The following is a 19,912-nucleotide window of genomic DNA, read 5'->3' on the forward strand; positions in this document are numbered from 1 at the left end:
TAATTACTATTAGATTTAGTACATGCACACTACTAATATTTCACATTTTAACAAAGACACCTTAATTTGTATATATTAATATCAAACAAGTTTAATTTCGGAAGTGCGTTGATGACGAAACGACGCGTCGTTGGGAATTGGGAGAAGCATAACAAATCAGACTTGGGTTTCGCCCCAATGAAATTTCCCGCTCTCGCTGGTTGGTAGTGTCTGCAGCAGCATTGAAGGTATGTAGCAATCAACATATCAACATTTCTTCCAATTTGGCTTCAGCTATATATAATCTTCTTCTCGACAGTGGCTGGTTTTGTTCCGGCGCACAACATGTTCGATCAATTGCTCTAATGAAAATGGACACTGACTTACCGTTTTCCTTTCAGGGACCAATCCGTTTTCGTTTGAAATTCATCCCTGAAAATGAGCAGTTCAAGGGAGAGCTCCCCAGATTGGTTGCGTTCTTTTAAGGTATCACTTTATGCCCGTTCAATTAACTTATCAACTTTCCCTTTGCCGTGTATTCATTATTATGTTCATTGTTGAATTGCATCGTTGAATTTTAACATCAGTCCCTTGTGCTTCTGCCATCGCAATACCTTGCTTTCTTCCTAGCTTCTTACGTCTTTGTTTGTCGTAACAAAAAACTTTGTATCGTTGACTAGGTGCCGTCTCCATCGCATTTGACACTGTCCTCTGATTCTGGGTCTTTACGGGATGGTAAATCTCGGAATGACGATAAAACTGACGAGGAAGGGTCTTCTCCAAAGTCTTCCCAATCTTTGAAGGTCGCCGGGAGCAAGAGAAAGACACCAGTGAGTTCAGAAGTTGAAAGTCAAACACCATCCAAAAGAAAGAAATTAGATAAGAAAAAGGCCAAAGAAGGTACATTTGAGATTTGCTTAGCGCTTTGTTGTTCTCTTCTGATAACTATGTTGACCTATTTAGATAAACTTTTTCCATAACTATTTGTAAGAGAGAAAATAAAATGAGTTTATCCAGAACTTAACACTAACTTAAGTGTAAAACTTAGGTTTTAGTAAAAAGAATGACAGGAGTATCGGGATGTGAGAGTTGTTTCTCACTTTTTATCAATTATCATTTTGACATTTGTTATTGTGATCCAGGAAACAAAGAGGGAGAAAAAACAGCAAATGAATCAAACATCGACAAGAATATAGAGCATAAAGTAAGAGCCTTTTCTTCTCCTCTTTAATTGTCAGGGCATATTCATTATAGATTTAGAAGAAGAAAGAAACAATTACGTAGATGCTTCGGGCACCTCAATATTTCTCACCTAGTTTAATTGGTTTTCTGAATGCACCGACTGTCTTCTGTCGTGAAAGCAGCGCTGGACTGCTACTTATTTGTGATTGCTGTTAATATCAAACGTTTTTTCATAGGTATCTATTCAATCAGTTTGGACACTGTCATCAGATTCTGAGTCATTCCATGATCATAGCCCAAAAGGAGAAGATCATATTGATCAGGTTGAAACCTCTCAGCCCCAATTATCAGATGAAGAAGACAGTGCAGATGGACTTGTTTTTGGAAAGTATCCATCCAAAAAGGGTTCAGAAGAGAAGTCTTCAAAAAAACAAATAGATATCGACAGTCATACACCAGTTAAAGGGAACAAAATTAAAGGAAGTGAAAAGGGAAAAAGTAGTGGTGGAGATGTGAATGTTGAAGAGGAAGAAACTTTTGGAAAGCTTGCCGAATCAGATGTAAGAACGGCTAAGATTATAGTAACTGTCTAAACAATGTTTCAGACTTCAAAACTTGAATAAGTATTAACTATTGAAGGTCACACTGACTTTCTTCGTTTAGGCTGGCATCCTGACTTGTGGTTGTTATATGTGAGTTGCAGGTTTCCTCCACCAGGTTGCCTTTGATGCTTTCTGAGAAAGTCCATCGTACAAAGGTTTGCTGACAACTTTATGTTTTGGGTTTTCCTTTACAGTTTGTTCTGTCTTATAATTGTAAGGATCATGGTTTAGTGTTGTTATTGCGAGACATCCAAATGAGTATCTAAGGTTTCTCTTTTAAAATAAATAATTTTTTTGTCAGATGCCAAGTTGCTAGTTTGGCTTCTAGCTATGTTTTGGGTTGGAGATTTTTACTTGTAAAACTCACATGTTTCCTCTAGTGTTGATTCTGATTTCCCTTTTCTTAATTCTTATTCATGATAAAAGGAGCCTTCTGTTTTTTCAGGCACTCATTGAGTGTCAAGGTGACTCCATAGATCTAAGTGGTGATATGGGTGCTGTTGGACGGATTATAATTTCGGACTCACCATCTGGGGATCAGGAAATGTATTTAGACTTGAAAGGTATTTTAGTTTAAGTGTTCTGATTAATACACAAATTGTAGCTTCTTATTCTTTATTATTTATTGAGACAAGCGCATATATCTTGAACATAACACTGTAGCATGCATGTATGCAAAACCATAAACAGCTAAACTATTTTAGAGCTATTATGATTGCTACATGTTGGGTTTCCATGAAATGTTTACCTTGCTCCATTTTTTCAAATATGTAAATCTCAGACTGAACCATATTTGCCTTTTATAAATAGATAGATATTTGCTAGGTTGTTTGGGCATTTAATGACCTGTAGAAGGCCTAGGAAGGACACTAGAAGAATGGAAGGTAAACTACGGGGTGTTATTTCGTGGAGTTCTTCAAGCTTGGGCTTGTTTTGGGAAAATAATTGAATGCTTAAGCTTAAAGCTTAAACTTGAATCGTTTATTTAGATGAGTCTAATTGAAAACCTGATTAAGTTTGAGCTTAACTTGTTTTATTTATTTATAACAATTATTTGTTTTCTACTTTAATATTTTTTTTTCTATTTTTTACTAAAAAAATGTTGAAAAGTAAATAAAAGGTATTCTTTTATAAAAATTATTAGTAGAATATATTAAATTATTTCATAAAAAATATTCGTAAGCTATTCCAAAGCCTTTAATATTGAGATTTTAGAGCTTCAACTCGGCTCATTTTAAATAATCAAACATAGTCTCAAGTTTGGGCCTGCTTATTTAACTAAGCAAACGAGTATAAGCAAATAATTAACAAAGGGAGGTCAGACAATTCATGATTTGTTCGGCTAATTTATATCCCTAAGGGTAACAGAATCAGGAGAGGAAGAGGGAGGTTGAGAAAAATGATGGGCAAAATATTCAAGGAGGAAGTTAATAATTTGTCTGAAAACATAATTCCCATTTTCTTCGTTGTTGAGGCAGTACTTTTACTTGATTGTGACCAGTGACAACCGGCATCTGATGGTTCGAATTTTCCTCATCTTTTCAGGAACAATATACAAAACATCAATAGTTCCTAGCCGGACGTTTTGTGTTGTATGTGAAGTGATCTGTATTTAACTGCACTGAGTTTTTTATTCGGACAATCTCATTTTATCAAATTTTTTTTTCTTCAGGATATTATAACTTTTTCTTTATCAAGATATAATATCCTTCAAATATTGCTTTCACACGAGCTTGTATTTTGTTTTTCAGGTTAGTTTTGGGCAGTCAGAGGCCAAGGTCTGTTGGTTATCTAGTATCTACTTATTTACTAGTACTGTTTTATTAAGTTAGTAAACTTGTCCGCATTTGGCATATGTTTTATTTAATATTTAATGTTGTTACTCAGAAGTAATTTATTAATCAGCCTTGCCAAGGATTTTGAAAATATATATGTTATCATTTAACTCGTTATTTATTTCAGATCGAGGCCATCATGAATGACTTCATACAGCTGAAGCCACAGTTTAATGTGTACGAAGCTGAAACTATGGTTGAAGGTTATTTGCATCTGCCAACTAATTGGTGTTTTATGTATGATAATTTGTTATCTTCATATATCCTGCATAAATTCCTTTCCTCACATCTATTCCTTTCCTTTGAGAAGGGACACTGGATGGTTTTTTCTTTGATTCGGATGAGGAGGCTGGCAAGATGCAGAAATCAACCAACCAAACTGATCAAAATGAGAATGGTGAGGAACAAGCTAATGGTAAATCAAAAGGGAAGGCTGACAAAACATCAGTAAGTTTCCTAATAGTCATTCTTGATTTTAGATTTCTGCTTTGTGAATGAAAATGATGGTGCGTGATGCATACTTAATTACTGAATATCTGGATGCAGGGTGCTGAAAAGAAAAGAGGTAGAAATACAGGAGGAAAAGCACAAGCAAAGATAGCAAAGAAAAAAACTCCAGGTTCCAAAAGGTCAAAGACCAAGAAATGAGTCAAAGAAGCTCTCTGTAATATCTTGTATATGTCATGCACCAATATAACTCAACCCTTGGATTAAAAGTAGAAATCCTGAATCACTTTTCCCATGTTCGCGATGGCGACAGTAGAATAGCTGCTGTTAGAGTTTTTTTCAAACCCCGCACAGTAGAATTGAAAGCTTATAATCGGTAGAATGAGTTCTCAGAAATTCCTTATAATGTTTATTATTTGGGGTCCAGTTTCAGTATTACTGATTGTAATTTCTTTCCAGTAAACATCATTTATCGTTTCTTTTAATTTATCTCCATTAGCCGGCTATTATCATCTAGAAGGTACACTTTTTTCGCTAAATTTCTGCAGAACATGTACTATAGAATATGAGAGAATGAATTTGAGGTTCCTGGGTTACATTGTTTCCTTCTTAAAATTTATTTTGCAAGATTTCCTAGCTATCTCGAGAGAATAATCAATAGACTGGAATTATGACCGGATGCTGTTTATATGATATCCATTAGTTCTTAATAAGCCCCTAGCTTACTACTGGAGCTTTAGAACTGTACTTTCTGAATCATTTGTTCACAGAGGGTTCTTCAACTCTAATATTTCCGTGGTTCATCATTTCCGTCTCATTGATTTGGCCATATTTTCCCTTCTGGAAATCCCTTGAGGATATCTTGTAGATGTTTTATATCATTGGCCGTGTCTTACAAATGCCAAGAAAGTAAGAGTGAGAACCAAGAGAAAGATTGGCGCTGGAAAGGGTAATAAAATATTTGACGAGGAAGTGACCTGGTGATGCTTCCAATAGGGCTGTCTAATTGGTGGAGGAGGAGATGCAGGATTTGGTGTGTACCCGTTGCTGTTGGGACAGAAAACAATATCGTATTCATATGCTTTGCAAGTGAAAGTGCTGGTGCCATCGTCAAACGCATAGCTATAAGCTCTTGGACAAGCTTTCTTGAATAAGGTTGAATAATATGAAGGCTGGCATGTATTTGGATTTGCAAATTCTCCACTGCAGCAATACTTATCCAACTTGAATGCCTCACAAGCACTCCTACACCCCACTACCCCTTGATTTGGGACACCTCCTAATACTTGAAGTTCTGCCGGGCAACCTGTACCATTTCATTTGCTTCAATTGTATGTGGTACCCTTGTGATTTCTTTTGTTATTTAAGTACCTAATTACATATTTGTGCTTTAAATAAACTCTTACCTCTGTTGATATCAGTAATACAACCTGTGGCATTGCAGGCACCACCATGTGCACCTCGTGGCAGAGCGGGTAATGGCAAATTGTAACCATCTACCATGCTAACATCATAGTAGTCTTGTCCATTGCCTGCACCAAATGTTATCTCAAACAGTGAGGTAGGAGGAGCAGCACCATTTCCCTCACATTCCAGCCTTCCTCCACAGTCACCTGTTTGGCATCTTCCAACACCTGTTGCATCAAATTTACAACCAGTCCTTGCCCATATCCGTCCTGACCAACCTGGGACAGTCGTAAGTTTGATGCTTTGACCCGTGTCCAACCGGAATCCGGTTGGTGCAAGTGGAGGACTCCCTGAACCTGCAAGGGTACCAGGCCATATAGTTTGTGGACAGTTGTTGATGATGGTGAATGTGTTTGAGAAAGAGCAAGTCAAGAATGTAAAGAGAATGACCAAACTGGTTAGGTTCCAGGATGTCTTTGCTGTCATATTCAAGGATTATTATAGCTGGTAATATTGAGCCTAAGAAACTAGAGGGATTGTTTTTTTATGGCCAAGGGAATGGACAATGCGCCTAAGATTTGTAATTTATACTATTCTGAGAGAGGGACTTGTGTGCTAAATCAGTTATCATTACAACAGACAGACACTTACGTTGCTTTCATGAAATCCTCGGCCACAAGACCAGCTTTATGGGTTTAGTATTTCTTATGTTGTGGATGCTCTCATCTAGAAGCAATTCTTTGCTTTGGTTGTCGCATGGGAAGTTGTACAAATCTGGAATTGTAAGTGCCCGATTGGATAAATCGTTGATTTCTTCAAAGAATCGTTTCAGAAAATCTGAGACTATCCTATAATATCTTGGATGGGATTATCATAAAAAAGGGAGCTACGATTCCTCCTAAATAAAGTTGCTAGGCCTTTCAAGGAGCATCAGATCATTGGCATGTCATATACGTCAACTTTCGAGGAAGCATAGCCAAATATGTACTTTTTACAGAAATAAATAAATATTGATTATAAGATTACACAAATATAAATATCTAGTTTATAAAAAATTTAGTAATCACAACTTTTCACTGAAATCAGAACTTTCAATAGTTAGATTAATAAAATTCAAAAGATAGAGTTATTGAAGCAACTCTGTCGAAGTTACTTCTGAAATATATCTCTAATCCTGGTCAACGAAACGTATACTTCATCACTTTTAAATATATATAATCTTATGCTCTTTCCGTTACTTCTTATAACAGAAAGTGGAGTTCTCTTTATTGTCACTTGTTAAGAACCTTTTAAAGTAATATAACTCTTTTAAAATGGAGAGTGCTCTAAGAATAAAGTATAAAGTAATGGCTCTATAGGAAAACTAATAATTTCGTAATTAATTATGTAGTACATATATTTTAATATTTTTTTCTTTTTGTTGAATGGCTAGTTATCACCCAATATAATTTACCATTTAAAGTGAATCTTCTTTTTATAATAGCCAAATCTTCAAAGAAAGGGTATGCCGAAATGGAAATTATTTGCCAACCAATCAGGTACCTTGTTGCTTTCAGAATAAATATGAGTTCTTCATCAGGCATTGCCAACGTTTCTTCAAGAAACATCGAATACAATTGAAGGATAATGATGCGAATTTTGATGGCCAATTAGTTACCAAGAAATCCACAGCACAGGGTAAATCAGCTTCCAACAAGAATTTTTCTAAAAAATAATCGGTATGGGGTGAAAGCTTTCCTCAGAAATTTTGATGTTCTGAAGTAAACATTTTATACTACAGCTTGTAATTTTCTTTATTTTCCGTTTTCCTTTCGGTTGAGGTTTAGGTTTGTGAGAAAGGGCTTTGAAACAATAATTGCTAAATAGATAAGAAATAAGTTAAATAAATGAGGGAAAACAGTTAAAAATGTTTGAATGGAAAAGAGAGAAAACTAGAATAAAAGTAGGTAAAGAGAAGTGGTACTGCAAATTTCATTTTTCTTTTAAATTATTTTTTCGTTCTCTTTCCCACCAAACAATCTAAGCTTTGACAATTCCAAATTTCATCAATAAACTGTAAAAGGTCATTCAGTGTGACAGAGAGATTAGATATGCCTGTGGCACTCAAATATCATGATACAAACTTAAAATCTGCCTAGACTAAAAGCAAAAAACTTCAAAGAAAATATCAACTCTGAGGTGAAGAGCTTAATTTCATATTTCAAACAAAGGAAAAATCACTTAAACCTCCAATATAGAGGGTAGGGTTGACTGATAGACAGACTGCTGATAATTGGAGTATCCCGAACAAGTCACTTTAATATGTTCAATCAATGTCACTGTCCACAGGTAAGACATGACACGGTGGAAGACAAATTCATCTGGTCATACACCAAAAGGTTCAAACTAAACTGAAATTGAGCGTGCCAGTTTTTTCAACTTTCCGCTTTATGTCTTCATCATCCACCAAAACTTGTTGAGGCATCATACCTCTCCTATGATCAACTGTTATTTCCCCTCCGTAGAAGCTGCTTTATCTCATCATAAACCTCAGTAGAGGATAATTTGAGCATTAGTAGTACCTAAGCATGTACCTACAAGAAAACAAGAAGACAAATATCAATATTTCAACTTCTAGTATAGAGCAATTCCATATTAAAATATGTCATTAAGTATTTGCAACACAAATGTTTTGAATGCTCCTTGGTAGCACAAGCTTCAAAACCTGCACAAGTCACATTAAACTGAAGACATCCAGACATCAGTTAACTCATGGAACGAATTAGATATAACCAAAAAATGAATTAATGAAAATATGGACTATTATCTCCGTTGTGTCTGCAAAAGAACAAGAAATTAGGCAGCAAAATAAAAATAAATAGCATTCACATGCACAGCAACTTTGTCCATGTGAGGAACTGGAGAGACCTGAGCTTACAGAAGTCAAAGAAATTCAACACAACTATGAATTAGGTTATCATCCTAAGAGATATGATTGATAATCATCTGCTGTTCTAATGGATCTGAGGGAAATAAAAGGAGTAGAATAATACAACTCAGATCAGAAGCAGTAGTGTAGTCTTAGTAATGAGTACACTAATACTGGAATAGCTCTGCCCTGCGATTACAGAAACACTAGAAACTTGACAGCAGCTAGAAAACGTTAAGAGTTTAGTACATCGTTGATACAAAGCACACCATTCAGATCCAACAGTCTGCTTCTCAACAAGGTTAGCAACAGAAACTGAAATGAATTCAGATTTCATAACCATCTGAATACTAAATAGAGCCAGCTCAAATCCCCATTCAACAGTCAAGCTACATTAAGCACTACATTACATTGATACTAGAAATATAAGGAGTTCCTACAATAGATGAACATTCATGTCCACCAATAAGCAGTCCAAATAATTGTTCAAGTTCCGTTATTCATACTCATCTAATAGAAAAAGGGGAAAAAGGGACAAGTGAAGTGCAATGATAAAAGAGTTTTTTCCAGTTATATAGTATATATCTAGCTCAAATCCATGCCATCTCCAACTTGGCTGCAGATAGGACTGACAGCAGAGAAAGATCTCTCAAAAGGAGAAGGGTGGAATTGGGCATCGCCCCGCCTACGTTTAAAACCACAGCTCTCGGTAGGAGAATTCTCCGCCGCATCATGCTTCCTTCGAACACCTCTCACGGCCTGTTCCTCCGCCGGTGTAAGGGGGAAAATTTGACCACTAGCTCGACAAAGGGAGCTATGGTTGTCATACAGAATTCTCTGGTTACAGTTTTTATCACAGATGTGAGTGAGCCCAGTTAGCTTGCAGAGATACATGTTTCCACAAACATGTTCATTTTGACATTTCCAGTCGCATTTGTGACCAGGAATTTGACCATCTCGGCCCATTATACCCGACAGAAAAATAACATTTGCAGGACCTGCAACCATAGATTTGCCATATACCTCCATTCCTTCAGTCAAGACAGCAACTCCTAAGTAATCTTAACACACTCCAACTTCAAGGCCTTTGCCTGAATTCTCTGCATGGCCCACCACAACAACACACATTTCAGTCAAACTCAACAATATTCATCCTCTACCTACAAACATACATAACAACTCACACACTCTACAACCAAAACCTCCCTTTTCCCTTCTACAAAGCCTCACTCAACAATAATATCTCATTCCCCTTCACAAAACGCCACGGATATTCGTTGAACAGCCGTTGACCAACCATATTCAGAAATCATCAAATTAAACATCACAAAAACACAAATCTGGAATCTAATTGGTGAACAGAATCATATACTCAACTGCTCCATCTACCTTTGACAAACACTCCCATGTGACAACAGATCTAAACCATACCCAAGTGGGATTTTCAAAACAACAGACAACGCGACAACCAACACACGCGCTCTGTCAAAAATCAAAAATCCAAACTTCTGCGTCATATTTTCCCTCCCACACATCAAAATCAAAATTGTTTTACAAATACATGCTACGCACTTGAACAACAACAGTAATAATAAAAAAAATGAGAATTTAACTTAGAATCATAACAGGCTGAAAAAGATATAGGGAAGGGAAAATAACTCACGCGTTGTTGAGCTAAGTGAAACACAGGGATAAAGTCTTCGTCGTCCTTCTGAGTACCTTCAAAAAGAAAAAGAGAAAACAACAATAAAGAAAAATGAGTATTCTCTCTCTCTCTCTCTCTAACTCTCACCGCAGAAGCTATGCTAAGAACGTGAAATTAAACAATGAGATGAGCGGAAGGAGTGGCGTATTTATAGAAACTTGACGCTGAATGCTGATGGTGGTGACTTTACACTTGTGGGGTTGACGCCCCACATAGGACAAAACACACGCAAATCAAAATGCAAACCAAATGAAATCCAAATTTTTCTCAAATGTAATTTCACCCCCACTTTACCTACAATTTTGGATAAACCTACCCGATCCATTCAACGCTCTTTCTTTCTCTCAAAATAAGTTTTAATTTTAATTTAATTAATAATAATGATTAATAACTCCACGTGATCAATGCCTACCCCTCTCTCTCTCTCATCATTGGCTTAGCGTCTTAATTTACTTAACCAAACGGATTAAGAGGAGAGAGAATTCATTGTCACTGACCTTATCCTCGTGAATACACACTTCACACGTGTAAGCATCACCGTCTTCCCCGGCTCATGTATAGGGCTTTTATGGGCTTTTTGATGGCCCACGTCCATTACCCGAGTCTACCCTAACTATAATTCGGGAAACTATATAGAGGATAAAATATGTTTTATATATATATAATTCACTATTATCTTCTTCTTTTACTTCTTCAAGTTCAAATTATTTAGACAACGCTTAGAAAAACTAAAACAAACCATTTTTGTTTAATAAAATTAATACCGAATTTTGCCAGTTTTAGAGATTCAAAATATATCTTTTTTAACCTTTTATCATTATATTTAAAATAATAAAATTAACATTTTGTGAAACTAAATTATATTTTAAGAAAAAATAACACGTTTTAAAATTAATGATGTGCTATAAAATTAGCTTAAATTTACATTCGAATGATAGTATTTTAAATTTAATTCAATCAATTTATTAAGTAGTTTTTCAGTTTAATTGAAATTTTGAATTTTTCAATGCTAAAAAAAAAGTGTATTATTATATATTATTGCTCAAGAATTGTAAGGCCTATTAAAATTATTTCATTCCTTCCTGTCCTAAATTAAAAGGCCGCCCCTTGTGAGTGGGCCTAATGGCTGGCCCAACAGATAAAACCAACCTAAGTCTGTCCTAACTCTCATTTTTCTCTCACTTCAGAGATCCTTGAGCCGCAGCCGTCTCCCACTCAGTTAGGGTTTGGTGTCACCTTGGTCAAGCGAGTCGAACCAGTGTTTCTTCTTCACGTAAGTATCTTTCCCCACAGTGCTTGTTATTTTCTACTATTGTTACTCTGGGTAGCTCATGTCTCTGCTGCCCTTTCCTTTTCCAGCTCCTTAAGTCGTCCCCGAGCTAGCATCGGAGCTGCTGTGCTAAATCAGTTTGGTCTAGGAGTCTTCTGCTAAACCCTTCCAGGTAAGGGAAGCTAGAACCCTCCTAATTGTTTGGGGTAATTGTGTTGTTTGGTGTTGGTTTCGTGATTGATTGAGTTTTGCCTGCTGTTATGGATGTATGATATGGTTGGATCATTGTTTGGGTATGCTAATGTGTCTGCTGCAGGTGAAAATAGTGGCGAACACTGATAAACTCGCCCAAGCGAGCTGGTCTCGCCTAGGCGAGATTAACAGAGGCTCGCCTAAGTTATTTTCCACGAATGGTCGCCCAAGCAACCCACTACGTTTTTGAGCGAGCGAACGTCTCGCTTAGGCGAGGAGAGTCTCGCCTAAGTGAGAACGCGTGCAAGGCCACTGTACTGGAAGTCAAGCTCTCGACTAGGCGAAGGGAGCTCGCCTGAGTGAGGGTCCTCCTCGCCTGGGCGAGATGTTTTTGCCTGAGCGAGAAGCTGGGCGAGAATGTGGCTGGCCCTGGTGTTTTCTTTGATCTCAAATGTTGACAATATGCTTGTATGGGTATTATCTTTGAGAATATGAATTGAATGGCCTTTGTGAATGTAATGGTGCATGAATGGTGATTCATGAGTTTTAACATGGTGTGAGTATGATATTTGTATGAGATGATTCATGGAATTGAAATGATGAGTTTGGTATGAGTTCGACATGAGACATGAAAGGGTTGGTATCAACGTGGCATGGTAATGATATAAGATGGAGTTTCATATTCATGGTTCGAGAATAATGAGTTGGTATGGTTTAGTTGGGAATACGAAAGAGGTGAATTATGAGAAACTTGTATGTGATGTATATGTATATATGTGTGTATGCATGCTAAATTAGTTTGATTGATTAAGAATGATTGGTCCGTGTAAGTGTGTAATTCCTTGGAGTCCCTAGGTGGGACTTTCAGGGTTGCGCTTCAGTGGTCGGGACGTAATCCCATGGCCCCTGTTAGTGGGTGTCTATGGTGGTGCCCCATCTATATGGTCTGGTAAGGATTCAAGGTAAGGTTGCATCCTGACGCTCTAAGGAGTCAGTTAGTCTCACTTAGCGAACTGACTCATGTGGTAAGAGTAGCAGGAGACCTGAAACTCATTAAGAGCTAATCTTGTGTGTGAGGAAAATTGATTCATTGTAACACTTGTAACACTTAGCTCGGGGGTGAGCAAAGGTATCCACCACAAGTGCAAGCATCCGCTGAATCCGACCAGGCTATATGTATCCGAATGAGTCGAGTCGAGTCTTAGTGTATTGATTGAAAGGTCATAACATGCTTGGGTGGTAGATGTATATTGTATATGTATATTGAACTATGAAGGTACATTTGATTGCATGATAAAAATATTGTTGGCTCTAGCTTACCATTTTCTTGTTGGTTGCTTTGTATGTTGTTCTTCTACCTTTGCGATGATCATCAATTTATTGATGGGAGCAAATGCGAGAGGTAACCGTGGTCAACATGGGAGAGACGATTCCGCTGCTTAGTCTTTTTGGACTGGACTTTCTGTCCTTCTTGGACTATCTTTAGGGTTACGACCCATGTACTTGTCTGCTTTTATTATTTCTCTATGATTCTAGTAAACTGTTTAACAGGTTTCCTTTATTTTCTGTGGCATCGCGATGTGCCTTGGTTTGTAAGACGTTATGATTAAACTCTAAGACTCACTGTTATATTATAATTGTGTGACGTTTTTTTTAATTACGCTTATTAATTAAATGGGACGTTCGAAGAATAATTTTTTAAATGAATTAAATTATTTAAAAGATACTCTCGAGACGGGACAACTGAAAAAATTATTTAAGGATGTTCGATAACTAAAAGATGAATATCACAAACGGGTCTGTAGAGATATTCATTAAAATAAAAATACTGTAATCTTATACATGTACACAAAATCTTAGCTATTCAAAGATGAGCTACGATGGAAAAATTAAAAAATACTTTGAAACTGTATCTATGCAAGAAACACAAAAAATAAAAATATATTTTTTATTTATGATGTTGGTGAAAAGAAAATAATATAAACCTATTTGTTCAATTCAAACGTATCTAGTAAATTGATTGTTTATCTCTCATTAAGAATATTACATGATTGCTCATATTAAGTAGAGTTTATTTATACATAATTAAAATATCTTTTATAATTCTTATATGTTGACATAAAATTTAATAATAAATTAATCTGTAATATACTTAAACTCTTAAATGTTATCTAAATAAGGACTTGTATTTATGTAATAGATGAGTGAATGAAATAAATTAATAACTAAACATTATAGTAATATATGTTTAGTTTGAATTTAATAATTTTTTATTTGATGTATATATTTTATACGAGGGTACAGATAGTAGAAATAAGATGTGGGTTTTTGGATAGTGGGCTGAAAACAACTTTCATATATTGCATAAGGGATAAGAGGGGTGAGATTAAAAAAAAGTAGGTGTCCATAGTAAGCTCAAACATTCTATCCCCTAGAAACCTACCTTTTCTTTTTCTCTCTAATGTAATCTTTTTCTGAAGTCTCTTTCCAAATTATGTCTATTTCGAAGATCATTATGTGAAGGGTTGTGAGTGAATTTTTTTATTTTATTTTGAACTTATATTAAGATGTTTGATTATTAGGATCTCAAGCTTAAGCTTTGAAGTAAATTATGAATGAATTCTCAGCATATTCTTGATTTATTTGGTGTTGAGAAATGTTTGTTTGGAAGAAACTATATTCTTCAAAGTTTGCATATTCAGCTTTAAATCAACAATATTATGAAATTTGCGAACAATATTAATTGACAACAATACATAACCACTCAGGTTGACAATAACTTTGAAAGTTTATGGAAGGAAAATAATATTAATTGACAACAACACATAACCACTCAAGTTAACAATAACTTTGAAAGTTTGTGGAAGAAAAATAATATTAATTAACAATTTTAACTTGTTTGTTGAAAGTGTGGTAATAAGTTGCTTCTTTGAACTCTATGAAAAAGCAAATCCTTCTATGAAAATATAAAGTCACTATATCTCTTTCTATCATCGATATCTCCCCTATAATCAGTATGACAAAATCCAAGAAGTTTGAAATTAAAAGAAATAAAATAAAATAATAATAATAGTATCTTTTAGATAATAGAGCTTTTAACGACTTTCGAACGAGTATAAGTGGAAGTTTCCATGAATTGACTCACTACTTCAACCACATACAAAATATAGGACCTTGTACATGTTAAGTATCTCAAACTTACTACAAGGCTTTTGAATGGAGTAGGATCCCCCTTTCCTCCATCTTCAAACTTTGATAACTTCATCCCACTTTCCATGGATAATTCACTAGAATATAATTAAACATTTTAAATTCCTTCAAAACCTCTTTTGCATATCTTTCTTGAAAAATGAAAATACATTTGTCCAATTGCTTAACCTTTAGACCCAAATAGTAAGACATGCGCCCTATGTCTGTCATCTCTGTAACATCCCTAGGGAATATTACTTAAAAATAAATATTAAAATAAATAATTTCATTAAATAGTCATCTCGATAAAAATCCCAACGCGGGAAAATTTTATTTCGTTAACATAGCGCGCCAAAACTCATAACAGAATACATAACTGATTACAAGCTATCAAAATTCGTATTTTAAACATGAATTACAATTTATCAAAAACCCTAGCACTACTCCCATGCTAGCCCTCACTCCGCCATCTGAGCATCCTCAGCACCACCTGTATCAACATCTGCTCCCGTGTAACGAATTACACGATCATCGCCACACACAAACAGAAAGGGTGAGCTGAGAAAATAAAATAATAAGCATATAATCACAGGACAGATCATTTACCCATCTTAATCATTATCTATAAATCTTGGCCAAGACCCTAACCCCAAGACTTAACAGTCTTCAAGTCACACAATTGGTTAGCCTTGGACTCGGGAATCTGATGCTCACACGAACCTGCCCGCTCGTGGTCCTGCCTCTACGAACCTCCCCGCTCGTAGTCCTGCTCTACGGACCTACCCGCCCGTAGTCCAACACATGTGATCCACCAGCCCCCGTACCTCCCCGCACGTGGCATCTCTCAACGTGAGCACGAAACATACGAACCTCCCCGCTCGTATCCCCACGTGAGAGTAACTTGATATGAACCTCCCCGCTCATATCATCACATGTCACACCATCCATGAACCTACCCGCTCATGGCACAGCATCTCCCGATCCAAGCAAAGCATCATTTTCAGTTAAAAACAGCACACCAAAATGTACAGAACACAGCGTTTCCGCCTGGCCCGGCCCACACGCCGCCAGGCGAAATTGCTCCAGACCGCCTGGCGGTATTCACCTCCCGCCAGGCGCCAGCGCTCTCCCAGACCCCACTGTTTTCTCGTCACCGCCTGGCGGAGCACACCGTGCCGCCAGGCGCCACTCAGTGCAGACCCTCTCACGCTAAGGCTATCGCCTGGCGGCTATCAGTAGACCGCCAGGCGCCATACCAGAACAACATTTTTTTCTGGTTTATGACACTCCAATTAATCCAGTTTATCATTTAAATCCCTTCCCTAGATCACATGAAAACCCCAACCTCAACCCTCACATAGGCGAACCTACAATTATCATATATAACCAAATACAGGTACCTCACCCCGAACAATCCCATCATTTAAGAACACAGTCCATAATTTAATAGCCTCAATTACATTACAAGTTATATTCCACTATATTAAGTCATCCTTCTCTTAGAATCCTTTTCTCATAACCCCTCATGCAATATAACCTAACCAATTATCACCATTATTGGTTATACCACCCCAATCCTTAATCAAACTTTGTTAATTCTAATCAATCTTAGACTGTCATAATTCCACATTTTTCCACGCTTCCAGAAGCCTGCTCTAGTAAGCACAATTCTCCCCTCTCCATTTCCTCCCTTATATACAACCCAACACCATGATTAGTTATACCTCTACTCTTTACCATCCCTTTAATTAATCCTCACAGTTATATTCCCCTATTTTCCATGTTGCCCAATTATCAATACCCTCACCTACCCCAAATCCTCACTCTCAATCCCACCACCAAGAACTCGCGAAATAGCCTCCTGCCCATGTCATCGCCTGGCGGATAGAACAGCCCCGCCAGGCGGCACACCAGACCCAGACTCTCTGAAATGTGTTTCTGCACTTCCCACAAACCTATTTTATTTTCCTCCTTCCCAGATGACCACCATACAGTTCCAACCTTTTCAGCGTCTAACTCAACACTATTATAATTATCACATTCCTCCATCGCAGTTGGTTCCTAATTCACGCAACAATCCCACTTACAAGACCCCGATATAACCCCAATTGTTCCCGCAAGGAGTATATGACAATAATCCATCAAGCAATCTTATACAATCATTTGGCACTCAATAGTTCATTACACTATTCTAATTTAGCATCAACGTCATCAAACAGAACACGATCAAGGTCGCGCCGCCAGGCAGGAATTCATCGCCGCCAGGCGACTCAAACCAAAACAAGAACACACGCTCATCCCTGATGAGCCGCCTGGCGGTACGGGATGAACCGCCAGGCGGTTTCTGGAAAAATCCAGAAACCTCAATATAACAGTGCAGAAATGACACAGCGATCGTACAATAAGCAAAGGCATCGCGCAGTGATTCAATACAATTAAAAAGACAGAAAAACAACTCCCCTAACCTGAATTCTTGGCCCAAATTCGAATGGATGTGCTTATACCTTCACCAAACCTTCTCTAGCTTTGACTTCCCACTCCAACCTTTTCAATTTTGACACTGCCTCACTCTATCAGCCCCCAATCCTCTGAAACAGATTTCTCTTATGACAACCACGACCCTAAATGCTATTTTTTTCCTCTCTTTTAACCCTCTCTCTCACTATTACTCTCACTTATTACCCAAATTAAGGTGCTAAGTGCTAAAAACGAAAATGCCTTAAGTGTCCTAGCTAATGACCACTCATGAACCACTATTGAATGATTTCCTACCCATTGGGCTGCCTTCATCTGCAGCTAGGTTTTCCACGTCCCTTCAATACCATGCAACCCAAAATTGCCAAAAAGAAAATTAGTTTTGTTCTTAGCAAGGATTGAACCCATAACCAACCAATTAACAATTTAAATACATAACCACTCAACCACCACATATTTCATGATGACTCCCCCAATTTTAAGGGTTTATCATCATCCAAACGAGTTCAATATATAAGTACACAAAAAAACACATAAATTAAATAGCATCCAAGTGGCACACATAGGACTCGAACCCAAGTCCTCACACACAATAAAGTACTCTCAACCAAATGAGCTAGTACCTTTCCACGTCATAGTTCTTCACATTTATTACTTTGAATATTCTCATTACCCGTCCTAATTAAATAATTAATTCAATAACTATTTAATTTTCCCGGATCTTACATTACACCCCCCTTTTTAAGATTTTCGTCCTCGAAAATAAAACTTACCAGGGAATAAGTACGGGTAGGATTGCTTCATGCGATCCTCCATCTCCCAGGTCATCTCCTGGGTAATCTCGTCCCACAACACCTTCACAGTTTTAATCTCCTTCCCCCGCAGCTGTTTCACCTGTGAGTCCAGAATCCGCACTGGCCCAGTGCTCACCGTCAAATCCTCCCGAATCTGAATATCATCGGACTCCAGTACGTGTGATGGATCTGCAACATATTTCCTCAACTGGGAAACGTGGAACACATTATGCAGATTCGTCAGGTGTGGTGGTAGGGCTATCTCATAAGCTGCAACCCCAATTCTCCTCAGAATCTGATAAGGCCCAACAAACCTCGGTGTTAACTTCCTCGATTTGATGGCCCTCCCAATACCAGCCGTTGGTGTCACCCTGAGGAACACATGATCTCCAGCCTCAAACTCTAGAGGTCGTCTCCTCTTGTCTGCATAGGACTTTTGTCTGCTCTGTGTAGCCTTCATCCTCTCCTGGATCGTCCTAACCTTCTCAGAGGTTTGCTGTAAAAACTCAGGACCCAACACCAATGATTCCCCATCCTGGTTCCAACATAGTGGCGTCCTACACCGCCGCCCATACAACGCCTCATATGGAGCCATACCGATGCTGGTGTAATAGCTGTTGTTGTATGTGAACTCCACCAAAGGAAGCATCTCACTCCAACTACCCATATGATCTAATAGCAAGCCCTCAACAGATCCTCCAAAGACTGAATGGTACGCTCCGACTGCCCATCAGTTTGAGGATGGTATGCAGAACTCATCCTCAACTGAGTCCCCAACGCTGCCTGCAATGACTGCCAGAAACGAGATGTGAATCTCGGGTCTCTATCTGACACTATGCTGGCCGGCACACCATGCAATCTGACCACTTCTCTCACATACAACTCCGCCAATCTGTCCATAGACCACTTTTGATTAATGGCAAGGAAGTGAGCACACTTTGTCAATCTGTCCACTATTACCTAGATTGAGTCGTGCCCCTTCACAGACTTCGGCAAGTGAGTGACGAAGTCCATGGCAATACTGTCCCATTTCCACTGAAGAATGTCCAACGACTCAAGTGTACCCCCTGGTCGTTGATGTTCAATCTTGGCCTTCTGGCATACCAAGCACGATGCCACAAAGTCCGCGATGTCAGTCTTCATCCCGTTCCACCAAAAGGACTGTTTCAAGTCGTGATACATCTTAGTCATACCTGGATGTATGCTAAGACGGCTTTTATGGCCCTCCTCTAGAATCTGCTTCCTCAACCTCCAATCTCCAGGCACACAGACTCTATCTCTGAATCTCAGAATACCATCCGTCCCAATCCGGTAATCTTTCCCCTTCTCAGTCCCTATCCAACTCACAATTTGCTGTAACTCAGTATCGTCCTTCTGTCGATCTCGGATAACTCCCAATACATTACTAGTCAGTGTAAGCACTCCACATTTGATGCAATCCTCACTCAGCTGCATACCCAGATTCATATCCCGGAGCTTCTCAATTAACTCCAACTCCTTCACCATCATAGCTGAGATGTGCATCCGTTTCCGACTCAAGGCATCCGCAACCACATTAGCTTTACCAGGGTGGTAAAGCAACTCGAAATCGTAATCCTTGAGATATTCCATCCAACGCCGCTGTCTCATATTTAGCTCCTTCTGATCGAATAGGTATTTCAGGCTCTTATGATCACTAAATACCTGAAATTGGGAGCCATACAAATAGTGTCTCCATGTCTTGAGAGCGAACACTACAACAGCCAACTCTAGATCGTGGGTAGGGTAGTTTTTCTCGTGCACCTTCAACTGCCTAGAGGCATAAGCTACCGGCCTCTTCTCCTGCATAAGTACACAACCCAGACCCTGATAGGATGCGTCGCAGTATACCTCAAACATCTTGCTGGTATCTGGAATAATCAGAATCGGAGCGGTAGTCAACCTCCTT

General features: G+C 38.0%; 3 protein-coding genes across 3 annotated transcripts; 1 reads left to right on the top strand and 2 right to left on the bottom strand.

The window, feature by feature from the left end:
* On the top strand, positions 1-4,641 carry LOC114164631 (DNA-binding protein BIN4). Its single transcript, XM_028049367.1, has 12 exons — positions 1-227; positions 381-465; positions 660-879; positions 1,122-1,183; positions 1,398-1,721; positions 1,865-1,918; positions 2,209-2,326; positions 3,309-3,355; positions 3,515-3,541; positions 3,726-3,801; positions 3,909-4,045; positions 4,145-4,641. Exons 2-12 carry the CDS (start codon positions 418-420, stop codon positions 4,244-4,246), a joined length of 1,215 nt encoding a protein of 404 aa, XP_027905168.1. The 5' UTR covers positions 1-227; positions 381-417; the 3' UTR covers positions 4,247-4,641.
* Positions 4,642-4,774: 133 nt separating this feature from the next.
* On the bottom strand, positions 4,775-6,386 carry LOC114164632 (pathogenesis-related protein 5-like). The gene is made up of 2 exons (XM_028049368.1): positions 5,452-6,386; positions 4,775-5,351 (listed from the first exon to the last, which is right to left on the bottom strand). Exons 1-2 carry the CDS (start codon positions 5,936-5,938, stop codon positions 4,924-4,926), a joined length of 915 nt encoding a protein of 304 aa, XP_027905169.1. The 5' UTR covers positions 5,939-6,386; the 3' UTR covers positions 4,775-4,923.
* Positions 6,387-7,472: 1,086 nt separating this feature from the next.
* Positions 7,473-10,262, bottom strand: LOC114162880. Its single transcript, XM_028046870.1, has 2 exons — positions 10,024-10,262; positions 7,473-9,460 (listed from the first exon to the last, which is right to left on the bottom strand). Exon 2 carries the CDS (start codon positions 9,387-9,389, stop codon positions 8,946-8,948), a length of 444 nt encoding a protein of 147 aa, XP_027902671.1. The 5' UTR covers positions 9,390-9,460; positions 10,024-10,262; the 3' UTR covers positions 7,473-8,945.
* Between the last annotated feature and the right edge of the window lie 9,650 nt (positions 10,263-19,912).

The sequence above is a fragment of the Vigna unguiculata genome, chromosome 9, assembly GCF_004118075.2.
Source record: "Vigna unguiculata cultivar IT97K-499-35 chromosome 9, ASM411807v1, whole genome shotgun sequence".
Classification (NCBI taxonomy): Eukaryota; Viridiplantae; Streptophyta; class Magnoliopsida; order Fabales; family Fabaceae; genus Vigna; species Vigna unguiculata.